General features: G+C 41.7%; 1 protein-coding gene across 1 annotated transcript in view; it reads right to left on the bottom strand.

Annotated features, from left to right (window-relative positions):
* Positions 1-15,768, bottom strand: part of GARNL3 (GTPase activating Rap/RanGAP domain like 3) — a 148,637-nt gene that overhangs the window by 17,005 nt on the left and 115,864 nt on the right. Inside the window, exon 22 of the mRNA XM_004375683.2 lies at positions 7,638-7,704. Coding sequence (XP_004375740.1) covers positions 7,638-7,704 — 67 coding nt within the window. The remainder of the gene's footprint in view (positions 1-7,637; positions 7,705-15,768) is intronic.

Raw genomic sequence — 15,768 nt, 5'->3', positions numbered from 1 at the left:
AAAAAGGGAAGACCCTCAGTGAGTTGGACTGACATAGTGGCTGCTACAATGGGCTCCAACACAGTGAGTGACTGTGAGGATGGCACAGGACTGGGCCGTGTTTCGTTCTGTTGTACACAGGGTTGCTATGAGTTGGAACCAACTTGACAGCACCTAATAACAACAAATTTCTGTTATACTTTATACATGTCTTCCATATCATTATCTTCCTTCTTCATTCTTAAGGAATGATAGGTTGACTAGAAAAAGAAAAAAAAAACCCAGCATATATAACTTCACACACACACACACACACACACACACACACACACACCCCTACACACACATCTACAATTAAACACACAAATACAGAATGAACCATGTGAAAATATAAAAATAAGACTGGAAGGAAATACACTAAGATGTTAATGTGGCTCTGTGGAGCAGAATTATGGGTAACATTTTTCTACTTTGTTTCCTATTTTTTTTTTAAACATCCTTATTGAGGTATAATTGATCCATAATAAACTGTACCTATTTAAAGTGTACCATTTGATAAGTTTTGACATGTGTATGCACTCATAAAAACCGTCACTACTATTAAGATAATGAATGAACATAGCTGTTACCTCCAGGTTTCCTTGTGCACCTGTGTAAGTGTTCCCTGTCCCAAGGCAACCACTGATCTGCTGTCACTATAGACCAGATTACACTTCCTAGAATTTAATATAAATGGAATCATATAGTATATATACTCTTTTTGTCTATTTTCTTTCCCTCAGTGTGATGGTTAAGAGTATGTGCCAACTTGGCTAGGCCACGATTCTCAGTGGTTTGGCAGATATTATGCAATCATCCTGTTTTGTGATCTGACGTGAGAAGCCAATCAGTTGAAAAGGGAATTTTCTTAGAGGTGTGGCCTGCATCCAATATATATGGATGTTCTGGCAAAGCTCACCCTCTCTCGATCCTGCATTTGACTCGTCATCCTCTGACCTCTGGTTCTTGGGACGTGAGCCAGCAGCCTGCCTCCAGCCTGATACCTGGCCCATGAATTTGGGACTTGCCAGGCGCCACAACTGCATGAACCATTTCCTTGAAATAAATCCCTCTCTATATCTGGAGCCTAGTGGCATAGTGGTTAAGAACTCGGCTACTAACCAAAAGGTCGGCAGTTTGAATTCACCAGTCACTCCTTGGAAAGCCTAGAAGGCGGTTCTACTCTGTCCTATAGGGTCTCTATGAGTCAGAATTGACTCGACAGCAACGAGTTTGGTTTTTCTTGTTTTATATATTTATTGATTCACTGGTTTCACTCCTCTAGAGAACTCAGCCTAAGACACTCAGTATACTTATTTTAAATTCATCTATGTTGTTCTTACACATATCAGTAGACTGTTCCTTTTCATTGTATGACAATTTATCCATTCATCTGTTGATGAATGTATTAGTTATCTACTGCTGTGCAACAAAGTGTCCCAAAACTTAGAAGCTTAAAGCAAGAAACATTATTTCACAGGTTCTGTGGGTCAGGAATTCAGCGACAGCTTAGCTGCGTGGTTCAGGTTTGGGCTCTATCATGAAGTTATAGTCAAGATGCCATCTGGAGCTATAGTCATCTGAAAGCTTGATTGGGCCTAGACTTGGGTTGGCTTCCAGGATAGCTCACTCACGTGGCTCTTGGCAGGAGGCTTTAGTTCCTCGCCATAGGGCTGCTTGAGTGTCCTCAAGATATGGCAGCTGGCTTCCCCCAGAGGGAATGAACTAGGAGGGAGTGAACCAGGAGGGGGTGAATCAGGAAGGAGGGAGTTGCAATGCCTTTTTAGATTTACTCTCAGAAGTCGCACACCACCACTTCTGCCATGTTCTGTTCAATAGAAATGAGTCACAAAGTCCAACCCACATTGAAGGGGAGAAGAATGAAGCTCTACCTGTTGAAAAGAGGAGTATCAAAGAATCTGTGGGTATATTTTAGAACAACCACAATGGACATTTGGGTTGTTTCCAGTTTGGGACTAATATAAATATGGCTATGAACATTCATGTACAAGTTTTTATGGGATGTATGCTTTCATTTCTCTTGGGTAAATACCTAGGAGTGGCTGAGTCACGTGATAGGTATGTTTAGCTTTTTGAGTAACTGCCAAACTCTTTTCCAAAGTGACTGCACCATTTTATATTTCCACCAGCAGCATATCAGAGTGTAAGTTCCTCCACATCCTTACCAACACTTGTTATGGTCAGTTGTTTTAACTTTAGCCACTTAATAGGCGTGTGGTGATATCTCATTGTAGTTTTAAGTTGCATTTCCCTAATGACTAACGGTGTTGAACATCTTCTCATGTGTTTATATACTATCCATTTATTTTTGGTGAAACGTCTGACCAAGTATTTTGCTTTCTTTTTAACAGGGTTTTTATTTTACTATTAAGCTTTGTGAGTTCTTTACATATTCTGGATATAAGTCCTTTATCAGATATGTAATTTACAGATATTTTCTCTCAGTCTCTGGCTTGTTTTTTCACGCTATTAAAAGAGTCTTTCAAAGAGCAGAAATCCTTAATTTTGATGATGTCCAATTTATTAACTTTTTCCTTTATGGATTGTGCTTTTAGTGTCATACTAAGAAACCTTTGCTAACCCAAATCACAGATATTTTCTCCTAGAAGTTTTATTGTTTTAGGTTTACATTGAATTATATGATCCATTTTGAGTTAATTTTTGTATATGATGTGAGGAATGGATCAAGGCTTGTTTATTTTGCATATGGCTATCTAGTTATCCCAGCACCATTTGTTGAAAGACTTTCATTTCTCCACTGAATTGCCTTTGCACCATTGTCAAAAATCAATTAACCAAACACGTGTGGGTCTATTTCTGGATTTTCTAGTCTATTCTACCGATCTATTTGTCTATCTTTATGTGATTATATAATGTCATAATATAGTATTATATATAATTTGATAAAGATATAATGTGATTATATCACACTGGCGTGGATGAGGAGCTACTTGGAGGTGACCCAGACTGCAGCTCCAAGGCTCCTCCCCTACATTTCCTAATTAAATAAGCCCCAGGGACCCTAATACGATCCTAAAGAAGTAGAGTGTTCTCCCTCCCAATAACTAATACTGGTGGTCTTTGTACCTGATGAATGGACTCAGAATCAGGCTTAATTTGATTGAGAACAATAAGCAGCACAATGCTTCTGGAACCCAGAGCAGTCAGGCACATTCACACTCCATGCACTGGCTTCCATGCCTGGCCCTCCCTGAAGTACTAGCTCATGGCAGTCCCCGGCAGTGCCTTTCTCTGTTGTGACTCCGAGGACAATAGAGAAGGTCCTCCATTGTGGACAGACTGAACTGGGGGAGGGCGGGGGGAGGGGCAGAGTTTTAAGACCGCCACTGAGTTTATGATGTTCACTCCTTTGATTTTCCCCATCCAGCTGGTGGAGAACAAAGGTGACAGATACTACTTCTAATTTTAAAATAAATTTCTCTGAAAAACAGCCCCTTTCTACACGTAGAAAGGTCTATGGATTAACAACTGGAGTCTGAATTAATACTCTGATGGATCTGGAATAAAGGAAGGAAAGAAAATCTTGCTGTGCCAGGCAATGTGTGTAACCCTGTTTAATACTCACAACAGTTGTATGAAGTAGATTTTATATTCTCTATACTATTCATCTGAAAGTTAAGACTTACTGAGGTTAAATATGGTCACATTGAGAATAAGTGGTACTCATGTGAGCTTTCCTAGTTTCCCTTGTGTGTTTATCTTTAAACATTATCAGCAAACACACAATTAGTCCTTAGCCCTGAAATTTATTATCTGCATTAAAGGTAAATGATTTCTAGATACCAAGGCCACACCCAAGTTACTTAGCTTTTCTTTTTCTCTCTTTTTTTAAGCAGTTAAACATTAATCCTAGTATTCAAGATAGAAATTACAAGAAAACTAGAATGGCATCAGCATATTAAACTATTTATGCCTCCCCCCTTAAAGTTTATCTTGTGCATACATTTTCCTCAAATAACATAAAACTGGAAGTTATAATCTCTATTATAAAATATTTTCATCTTTAACATAGCTGAGATAAAATTTTCTCCTATACTAATCTCTGAATTGACATAAGTCATTTTTTATTTTATTTTGTTTTTTAATAAAAAGGAACTGACTTAAATGATAAAAATCACCTTCAAATTTTGGAGGGAACAAAATCATTCTACAGCACCTTGTTGAGATGGGCTGTTACTGTACAGGCATCTGTGACCAAGACAAAACCTAGAACAAAACAATCAAATCAAGTGTGCACTGTGTGTGTAGAAATGATTTAAAGAAGTGACCTGAGGTAAATGTAAGAAAAGACAATTGGTTCTCCTAGGGTTTTTCACCAGGTCCTTCCAACCTGCTGAGAGAAAGAGGAAGATGGAAAATGAAAGCTAGATTCCTGAGTCAATGGAACGGGAGGAACTGGTATGGTTTGGTGAGGACTGAGGTGGGTCTGGGATCCCCTGGGATTTCCAAGGCCTTGACCCACCTGTGATGGTTAAGATTGTATGTCAACTTGGCTAGGCCATGATTCTCAGTGTTTTGGCAGTTGTATAATGTTGTGATCGCTTCCCTGATGAAATTTGATACTTGATCATCCCCATGATGGAATCTGCTGAGTGGTACCGGTGGGGGAGGGGCCTGTGGCAGCTCACTGCCCCCTCAGCCTTCACCTCTCTCCCCTCCACAAGCTATTTCCATCCTGCTCACCTTGCCAAAGTTTTTAGCTTGTTCCAGACCCAGCAGCTGCCTCTGTCATCTCACTTCCGGTTCTTGGGACTTGAGCTAGCAGTTTACCTGCTGATCTTGGAATTCATCGACATTCACAGCCTGCAGGCAAGAGTCCTGTTCCCTGATCTGCTGATCTTGGGTTTGCCAGCCCCTGCAGCTACGTGAATCAGGAGAAACTTTGCTGTCTTTTCTGCTGATCTTGGAATTCGTCAACCTTCACAGCCTGTGAGCCGGAGCCCTGCTCTCCAACCTGCCAACCTTGGGTTCACCAGCTCTGTGGCTGCCTGAGTTGGGAGAGGCCTCTACCCTGATCCATGGACTTGGGACGTTCTAGCCTCTACAATCGTGTGAGCTGTTTCCTTGATATAAATCTCTCTCTCTATATATTTATGCGCTTTACTAGTTTTGCTTCTCTAGAGAACCCAGCCTAAGATACCACCTGTGATCTAAAGATACAGAGATTACCTTTTTATGGACGGGTGGATCTATGAAACAAACATACTGATTGATCTGTCATGAGATGGAACCAGGCCTGAAGCCAGGAAATGATCGAAACCAAGAAAAATGGGACTCCTGAGGAGGCTCTCTGAGATGATGAGGCTGCTCAAACCACACCTGGTATAGGGCACTGGGCCACCTCTCCCTGCAGGAACTGAATGAGTAACATAGCCTGTGCCAGTCCAACTTCAAATTTGCTATTCAGTTAATATCATTCACATTTGTTTCCATCCTCCCTTTTTGTTTTGGGACTAACTCTCCCATTCTAAAACCTACTCTACCTTTCCTTTCTTAACTCCTTTCCCACCTAAAATCATTCCATTTTTTTAAGCAGTTAAAAAAAACAAACACAAAAACAAATCTAAATCAGTTTTTTTTAAAAGCATCATCAGTTTTCAGTTTAGTTTCTACAGCAGCTGTAAAACGTAAGTTAAAAAAAATTTTTTTTATTGTGGTAAAAAAATATATAAGAAAATGTTTGCCAATTTAACAATTTTTACATGTACAATTCAGTGACATTGATTATGTTCAATATGTGCAACCAGCACCACTATCCTTTTCCAAATTATTCTACCACCATTCAGAGAAATGCAGTGTAAGTTTTTAAGGCAATCATTTTGCCACAAGGTCTTCTCCTGGATTTTTCAACATAGAGGCCACACTTTAAAGAGGTTAAACATCATATAGAAATGACATTGAACATGTGGCCAACTATTCTCCTTGTCCCTGTAAACCTTGGGACAGAGGGCAGCAGCAGCAGAGGCCTGGCCATCTGAGCCCTGGCATTTAGGAATCACACTGAAGTGTGGGCAGCACATCCTGTTTCCTGCTACCTTGTCTGCGGGCCCTTCTCATCCAATGAGCTACTAAAGATTTGTTGGGTTTAGACAGATTTGTAGATAAAATATCAAAAAAGAGCCATTTATTGATGATGAGGTTCCTTCTTTGTCACCACCTTATCCTTATTTCCCACAGATCTCATATCTATGATACAAATTGCTCCCATTGGTAATTACCTCTTCTAATCAGAACACTAATTAAATATTAATGAAAATATATGACCCATGTGATATAACCAGCATCACCACTATAAACTGATACAATTCCAGGCTAAGGAAATATGCTTTATTTTTTAGTTAGAATGTGCAGCCTTACCCAGGAAAATACCTTACCTCTATTGGTATTAAAAAAACCACATTATTATTGAAGTATAATAATTAGTGTTTGAAATGTTGCGAACGCTTAAGGACCCTATTTGATACCTTTTGGTCTGCCTACTACCCTACCCTGCCACATAACCCAAACTAACCCAACTGAGGTCTGGACACACCAGGTTAAGGCAGATTTCATTAATACCTGAGAAATACCAAGAAAGTAGAATAGCAACTGTGGTTAAAGTTCTAGGCGCTGGAGTCAAGAGAGCACGAGCTGCAAATCCTGGCTCTGGCGCTTACTAGCTGCATGATCTTGAGAAAGGCAGTTCACCTCTTCAGGCCTCAGTTGTCTGATCTCTAAACTAAGGACAATAACAGTGCCTGCTCAGGGCCACTGTGAGAATTAAACGAGACAGTGACTACTGCATACTGAGCACAACACAAGGCACACAGTAAGAGCTCCCGAAATGGAAGCTCTGTCATCATCACCGTGACCACTGTATCATGGAGACAGCGCCCTGGATGCCATCTCACCAAGAGGTCTGGGGACTATCTGGGAGTCCAGGTTGGATATAAGGTAGGGATGCATTTCTCAGATGCTCCCTGGCATGTCATTAAGGACACAGAAACAATATACAATGGTGTCACTAGGGGGGTACACAGGGTGCAGACCACACCAGGTGATAATGTCAGAGGGGGTGACACCAAAATGACTGTCTATAAAATTTCTGTGCAGTGTTTTAGCAGAAATTTATTATTTTTTAAATAAAAAATCCGTGTAGTCAGTTATAATAACAAAAAACTTTTTTGGAAGTCCAGCTCACTTGAATCAATATACCTACAAGGCTAAAACTCTATGCTAATTTACTTTTTGAACCTTCTGATGTGCCCTGGTTAGAGCTGTACATTATTACCCAATTATAAGGACGCTTTGAATCATGTGGTTTCATCTGCACCACCATAAGCACATGCTGTTGTTTTTGTTGCTTCCTGTGTTTTTATACTTACTGATTTTGTCAAACTTTCTGGCGTTTTAGCTACAGTACTTTGGTAATTAGCACGGGGGTGGGTGACACTATGAGTTACTGCACTGGGTGACACCAACCCTAGTAACGCCACTGACAATATATCAGGTAAATCTAAGGAGAAGTCCTTTTAAATTGCCCAGAAAATGAACAGTCCATTTTAGCAAATAAAGATAAGAACACATCCTTAACTTACAGTTGTAACACAACAGCAGACCAGCTTCTCCATCTTCGTACACATCAATAGCTGCAACAAAATTAACCTGCAATGATAATGGGCAATGGTAGTGGGCAGACTGGACACTGATGCTATTCAAAGACTTTTGCAAGTTGCAAACATTTGGAAATGGCCCTTCGCCCTCCATAAACTCAGGTGCTGGGGGGTCATTTCTACTTCACCAGGGCCCATAATGCCACACGGGGGGCGTGATTACAATACACTATAGGTATGTAAAAGAAGAAACATCTCTCCTCTTTCTGCACTGGGGCTTTTTCATTATCTTTTCATACCCTTTGAGCTCTGTTCCCAGGCATCTCTACTCTATTAAAACACCTCATGTTTGTACCATGAGCTCTGGTTCACAAAGAATCTCACGTGAGTTATTCATTTCACCCTCATATCAACCCTGGAAAGTAGATGGTATTATTCTCATTTTACAGATGATGAAAGTGAGGCTCAGAGATGTGAAGTCACTTACTCGAGTGCCACAGCCAAGATCGGAACCAGGTCTGAGTTCTTTTTCTATCTTATTGCTCTTGCACCTTCACCTCACCTAGGCTTCCTTCCACCTCAAACCTGTAGGATTTCTGAACCTTAAAATCACCATGGCATGTCTTCACTTCTACTCTCTCTTTCCTTTGCTTCAAGGGAGGCAGCATGATGCAATGAAAAGGGTGTGCTCTGGGCATATTCATCTCTCCGAGCCTCAGTTTCTGCATTTCAGAAGATGGCACTCGATGTCTTGGTCCTTCTTGACTGTTCGTCTAAAAATCTCCTGCTCCTTTCATTCACTTATATCCTCAACTCTTATAATCCACTGCTGTTCCCACACCACCGGGGAAACTGCCTTCTCTGAGCTCAACAAAGATTTCCTTCTCCCCAAAGCTGAAGGCCTTTAGCCAATTGCTCATTTCTGCCCAATTCTCCATAGACTCTGACACATGACATCTCCTCCTTCCTGCCCTGTCACTTCCCTTCAGACTGTTTTTCCATTTCTTGGCTCTTTTCTCATTTAGAAAATACCTACTTTTATAGCTTCAAATATTACTCTGTACTCAAAATTCCTAAATCTACACACTCAGGCCCACATCCACTCAGAGCTCCAGACCTAGTGTGTGTGTGGCAGGGGAGGGGTGGTGGCAGTGGATAAGAACACAGACTCTGGTCAGACAGACCTGAGTTAAGACCATGCCTATACCACTTTACCACATGTGTGGTTTGGGGCACGTGGCTTAACCTTTAGTCTCAGGTTTTTATCTATAAAACTGGCATGATTATAATACTTATTTCACTGGATTATAGTTAGAATTCACTGAAACAAGGCAAAGATTTTAGCATAGGGCCTGACACTTAATAAGTACTCAGTGAAGCTATTATCTTTATCTCTCACACAATTAGCTTCCCTTTTAAACTTCGTCCTTTTTGTTAGCAGAACTCTCTTCAAAGTCTCAGGCATTCCTCCCTCTCTTCATCCAAGCCCAGCAGCATTCTCTTCACAGGAGCTCTCAGATGTCTTTTTTGTGTCCACTGCTGAGCCCAGCCTTCCCAGGCAGGAACACTGCGTCATCACCTGTTGGCTTGTCTGTCTTCAGCCCCTTCCAATCTCTGCACTGTACGCCTCCAACAGGCCCTCCACCTAGCTACCCCTCCTCTTCATGCTTTCACCAAAATGCAGTCTCCTTCTCTCAACAGTCTCATCACTGTGCTAAACCCCCAACTGCTCGCCCTGAGCCAGGCCTCTGCCTGATCTCCAGGCAGAACCTCCAATGGAACCCATGTCCCTTCTCCTGTCAGGCATCCACTCATCTGTCATTCCCTGGCACTGTACTAGGGCCTGAATGATACAGAAATGAGTAAGGCAGGGTTCCAACCCTCATGATAAAAAATCAGAAACGTACACAAGCACATAAAACAAGGTATAATGGGGTAAATGCCATAGCCATAACCAAGAGTTGTGGGAACTTGAGAGGAAGCGGGAGACAGTGAGGCCCAGTGCTCAAGAGCGCTGACTTTTGGAACAAAAAGACTTGGGAGTCAAATCTCAAATAATTTCCCCATTGCTATATAGAATATCCCCCTATTTTAATAATCTGCATAGCATATATTACTATCTGATGTTTACTTATTTCTAAAACATAAGCTTCATGAACACAGAGGCCATCGCTGTATCCTCAGTATCTAGATCAGGGCTTGGCACAAAGCAGGAGCAGGATCAACACCTGTTGAATGAATGGCTGAATAAATAAGATCTCAGCTCTGCTTCTTTAGAATTGTGTGCACTTAAGTCAACTGTTTAACCTCTTAGAACCTCGGTTTCTTCATTTGTAAAATGGGAGATAGTATCTACCTTTATAGGAGGGCTTTAAATTGATTTGTTCTGGTTCGAACCCCTGCTGAGAATTTGCATTTCCACCCCAGATATACTGGATCAGAATCTATAGTTTAACAATACCCCCAGGTGATTCTTACGTATAATAATTTTGAGAACTTCTGCTCTACTAATAACTAGCCCTGGTGCCTCAGTGGTTAAAGTGATTGACTGCTAACCAAAAGGTTGGCAGTTCGAAACCACCAGTGGCTCCGCAGGAGAAAGATGTGGCAGTCCGCTTCTGTAGAGATTTATAGCCTTGAAAACCCTATGGGGTTGCTATGAGTCAGAATTGACAGCAGTGGGTTTGGTTTTGGTTTTTGTGGCTCTACTAGTGGTTTTCAGAATTGGTCTCTAAGCAGCAGCATTAGCATTAGCCTCATCTGGGAACTTGTTAGAAATGCAAATTCTTAGCAGGAGTTTGAACTGCAAAACACCAGTTCGAAGCCCTGCTTTACACGTTAAGGATTCAGTGAGGTAGCTCATGTAAACACCTACCACAAGGCCTAGTACTTGGTAAACGCTCAATAAATGTTAGCTGATAGCATTATTTAGCTATGAAGACAGCACCAATGGGGAACAGCCCTCGAGTCCTACCTTTACCCCTCCAGAGGAACTCTCCCAACCCCACTACTTCAACTTAAAATCACTTCCTCCTCATGTGTCCCCAGCACGTGTTCAGTTTTATTTCACTTATCTCAGCTTGGAGGCTTCATGTGTCTGCTCTGTAAGACTGTGAACTTCTTGAAAAGAGGGACCAAGTGCTACCAGCTTTGTGGCCCGGACCTGCTATCCCCATGATACTTTGGGACATGGCTGTGGGAGCAATAGCATGCTATGTTTAGGGGCATGGTCAGACAGCCTGGGTTCATGTCCTGCCTCTGCCACTTACTACCTGTGTGGTCTTAGGTAAATAAGCAACTCTCCTTTGAGTCTCAGTTTCCTTTTCTGGCAAAAATGGGGATGTGAACAGCACTTCCCTCACAGGTTGCTGTGAAGATTCCATTAAATAATGCTTATGAAGTACTCTGGCACAGTGTCTGTACACAGAAGTGGTCACTAACCAGCAGCATTAGCATCACCTGGGAACCTGTTAGAAAGTGGTTGTGTTTATTATCATTATGGTAGGACTAAACTGCAATGAGAAAGGCAGAACTAGACAGGCAGCCTCTGTTGAGGCAGAGGCTGTGTGTTGTGTGCATATGCACGTGCAGGCACGTGTGTGGTGGGGTGGGGGTGGTGACAGGAATAGAGAAAGCTCAGGCAGCCTTCCAGACCACAGTATATGCATGGTGGCTACAGACACTAGGGAAGCAGTTAGCGTCAAGTAGGTCTACCAAGGGATTCCAGGGCTGTGCTGACAGGTGCACTAAGCTCAGCAGTATTCCGAGATTTAGGCTGAAGGGCAGACAGTGGCAGGGCTCCTGCCACAGGGCCAGATTCAGGGACAGATGACCACCACCTGCACTTAATCACTTCCTCCGCAGGCACTCTATAGCATTTTGTTCAGACTTTTATTAACGCTTACACAGTGAGGCCTATTTCAGGCTTCTCTATGTGTATGTCTGTCTCCTTCCTAGAGAGGGGCCTGGCAGGAGTCGGCCTCTGCAGTGCTGCTTCTTAACCAGGTGAGGACATAAGAATCAACTGGGAGCTTTCAAAAAATACATATTTCAGGTCCTTACTCCGAGAGATTCTAACAGATAGTACGTCTGGAGTAGGACGTAGGCATTGGATTTTAGTTTTTTATGTGATTTAAAAAAAAGTCCATTTTACGGGCATTTTTAAAATTATAAAAGTTAACATATGGTTGTTGTGAGAGCTTGAAACACCGTGGAAAAAAGAAAGTGAAAAGCAGAAGTCTGTACCCCAGCTAACAGAGGCGGCCACTCAGCAGTCAGCCTTCCAGACTTCTCACATGATTCAGTGGTGACTCCCAGCTGAGAAGCCTTGGGTTCTGGACAGATGGTCAAGATGAGGACTTGGGCACAGGAAATAAGCCAGAGACCCAGACCAGTTACCAGGTCTGCAGGTTCTCCCAGAGGAGACCTTTGTTTTCGGCACAAGGCCAAGGCTGGCTGCTGGAGCTGGGACAGTAGGTCACAGTGGGCCTGTCGGTAAAACGAACTTGAAGTTGAGTTTCAGAAGCGTGCACTAAAGGTTGAAGCCTGAAATGGGGAATGAAATAGTGTTGGCTGAGAAGAGAGGAGGAATGGGGGCACCAAAGTAGGCCAGCCCAATAACAAGGGTGTCTTGCACAGAACAGGTAAGCAGTAAGTGTAATTTGAATTAAACTGAAATCCCCATGGCTCTAGGCTGTGTCACCCTCTCTCCTTCCTGCCTCCACTGTACAGGGACATCTTGGTAAAAGCTAGTCCTCTTCCTGGAGGGTTTGTTCTTGACTAGCTATTATAAATCACATTGTTCATTAGCCTTCTCATTTCTCTGGGGCTTATCTCCCCAATGAGACACTAAATTCCTTGCAAAAGCAAGTAACTGCATCTGACTAAGCATATATGCATGCTCAAAAAATGCTCATCAGCTGTTAATTTACTGAAGGAGGTACTGAACACTTTGAGCCATGCAGATCCGTATGGGGGCTTTTTTCTTTTTTTTCAACATTTTCTCTTGAGGAAAAACTTCGTATCTTTGCTTAAAAAAGCACACTGAAGCAAGCACAGAAAAATTTAGAACTGTTCCTCTATAGCTTTCAAGAAAACAAAACACACAAGTAATTAGAAAAATCGCTTTTGACCCAATTTTTCCTGCGCCTTCATGTTATCTTAAAAGAAAAAAATAACTACGAACATTCCAATGAATTATCAGGTTATAAAATATAAATAAATAAAAAATCACCATAAGAAAGATATTTAATAATTGTTCTCTGTATGAATAACTGATGAATATTCATCATCTGATGAATAAACTGCACAATTTTCAGCCACTTAAACATGATTTTTTTTAAAACCAAAACATGTCAGAAAGTTTCTCTGAAACAAGATGGGGACTTTTCAACTACAAGAAGCTGGTTAAATCTTAGGAAGGCAGGGAAAGGACTGACTGGATGTTATGGATTCAACTGTGTCCCCCAAAAATATGTGTTGTAAATCTTAACCTCTATGCCTGTGGTTATAATCACATTTGGGAATGGGTTGTCTTTGTTATGTTAATGAGGCAAGATTAGTGTAGGGTGTCTCCAGTCAATCTCTTTTGAGCTATAAAGGAGATTAAGCAAGCAAGCGAAAGGAGAGATGGGGTAAGATAGATGCCAAGACACATGGAGATCGCCAAGGAATCAGGAAGCAGAAGCTGAAGAGACAAGGACCTTCCTCCAGAGCCAACCGAGACAGAAAGTCTTCCCCTCAAGCTGGCACTTTGAATTTGGACTTCTAGCCTCCTAAACTGTGAGAAAATAAATTTCTGTTTGTTAAATCCATCCATTTGTGGTATTTCTGTTATAGAAGCACTAGATAACTAAGACAGAATTTGGTACTGGGAGTGGGATGCTGCTCTAATAAATACCTGCAATGTGGAAGTGGTTTTGGAACTGGGTAATGGGTGGAGGCAGAGTTTTAAGATGCCTAATAGTAAAAGCCTAGATTGCCCTGAAGAGACTGTTGGTAGAATTAAGGACGTGAAAGGCAATTCTGGTGAGCACTCAGAAGGAAGCGAGGAGAGTCATAGAGAACGTCTCTATAGTCTTAAGAGAATACCTATGGCACTAGCAACAGAATGTTGCTAGAAATGTGAAAGTTAAATGTACTTCTGAAGAGGCTTTAAAAGAAAATGATGAACATGTGATTGGACAATGGAAGAAGGGCAATGCTTTTTATGCAGTGGCAAAGAACTCGTCTAAATTATGTTCAAATGTTTGGTGGAAGATAGAACTTGTAAGTGATGAATTTGGATATCTGGCTGATGAGATTTCTAAGCAAGATCTTAAAGGGGCTGCATGGTTTCTCCTTGCCACTTACAGTAAAATGTGAGAGGAAAGAGACGGACTTAAAAATGAACTGTGCAAAATGAAAAGAAAACTTAAAGATTTGGAAAATTCTATTGTACAAACTAAGGATGTACGTCCTAGAATTTTCACCAAGGACATGGCTACACAATCTTTTGTTAAAGAGATTAAGCCTGTGACTGAGGGATCTAACGTACGATCCCGGCAGAAAACCCATCAGCTTAGACTGAAGGGGACAGAGAAAGAACAAAAAGGAAAGAATGCTCTCTGCCTCTTGGAACTGTATAGGCAGGAAACAGGCCAAAGGAGCTACATCTGTGTCCTCAAAGAAAAGAAAAGGGCCATACCTGGAGCAGCTCAGAGATCAGCAGTGCTGCTGGAAGGAGCACAGGAAACAGTGCCTTCTCAGTTTCAAACTTGGGGCCATGGTCTTCTGGATTTCAAAGGGTGGGGCTTTTGATTTTTAAGTTCCCCCAGGTGATGCTAATATAGAGCTAGTAGAATAAGTCTATCCTGAAATAACTCCTAAATTAAAGCTAAGGAGGACTGCCCATCCCATCCCAGCAGCTATGTGGCTATTTGTTAAAGCCATCCATTTGTGGTATCTCTCTTACAGCAACACTAGATAACTAAGCCACTGGATAAAGACCTGCTAAGCCATGATTCTTCTGCCTCTTTTGGCTAGTCATACAGAGAGTTTTGAGAAGTAAAAGAGGGCAAGAACTTTAAAAGGACAAATGGGCCCTTCCTCCTTAGACACAAGTAGGTTAGAAGAGATTATAGGTTCAGTGTAAGCCTAGGCAACAGTCATGCATTCAGTCAGGTGCTGGGATGTGATGGGCAGTCCTCCTTCCCTTTAAATTAGGAGGTGTTTCAGGATAGACTCGTTTTACTAGCTCTGTATTGGTACCGGAAGCCCTGGTGCCGTAGTGGTTAAGAGTTATGGCTGCTAACCAAGAGGCTGGCAGTTCAAACCCACCAGGTGCTCCTTGGAAACTCTATGCTATGGGGCAGTTCTACTCTGTCCTATAGCGTCACTACAAGTTGAAATTGACTCGATGGTAATGTTTTTTTTTTATATTAGCATCACCTGGGGGGACTTAAAAACATATTGGTTCCCAAGTACCACACCCCTAGAAATTCTGATGTAATTAATTGATCTGGGGGATGGTCAGAGCACTGATCTTTTTAAAGGCTCTCCAGGTGATTACAGTCAGGGTTGAGAAGCAGTGTATACCAGTGGATCCCAAACTTGTCTGAACATTAGAATCACCTGGGAATCATCGACAAATTCCAAAGGCCCATGCCACACCCCAGACCAATGAAATCTCTGGGACACTATCATCAGTACTTCTTGAAGCTCCTCAGATAACTCCAACTGCAGACAAGTTTGGGCACCACCAATATATAAAAGAGGAATGACAGAGTAATCTGTGACTGAAAACAGCCTAAGAGTAAAAGATAAGAAGGCCTCCTATTATACCTAGATTTTTCTTTTTCTTAAAATCTTCCTCTAATAGTTTGTCTTCTTAACATAGTAATTTACAATTTTAATGAATATTTATGTAGTGCATGTACTAATACAAAGCCGTACTTTTCAGTTTCTTGGAAAGCATAATTGGAAAAAACTCTGCAGTCTGTTTGACTTAACTGAACATAACTGGAGGAAGCCTGTTGGTTTGGAAGCCTCATGAGGAACTACATTGTCTCCAGGGGCAACTTCCCCATTCTCTGCTGTCCTAAGCCAGAATGCTGGCACTGCATAATGCAAACTTAAA

The sequence above is a fragment of the Trichechus manatus genome, unplaced genomic scaffold, assembly GCF_000243295.1.
Source record: "Trichechus manatus latirostris isolate Lorelei unplaced genomic scaffold, TriManLat1.0 scaffold00038, whole genome shotgun sequence".
NCBI classification, from domain to species: Eukaryota; Metazoa; Chordata; class Mammalia; order Sirenia; family Trichechidae; genus Trichechus; species Trichechus manatus.
This window is presented reverse-complemented; position numbering and strand designations above follow the sequence as displayed.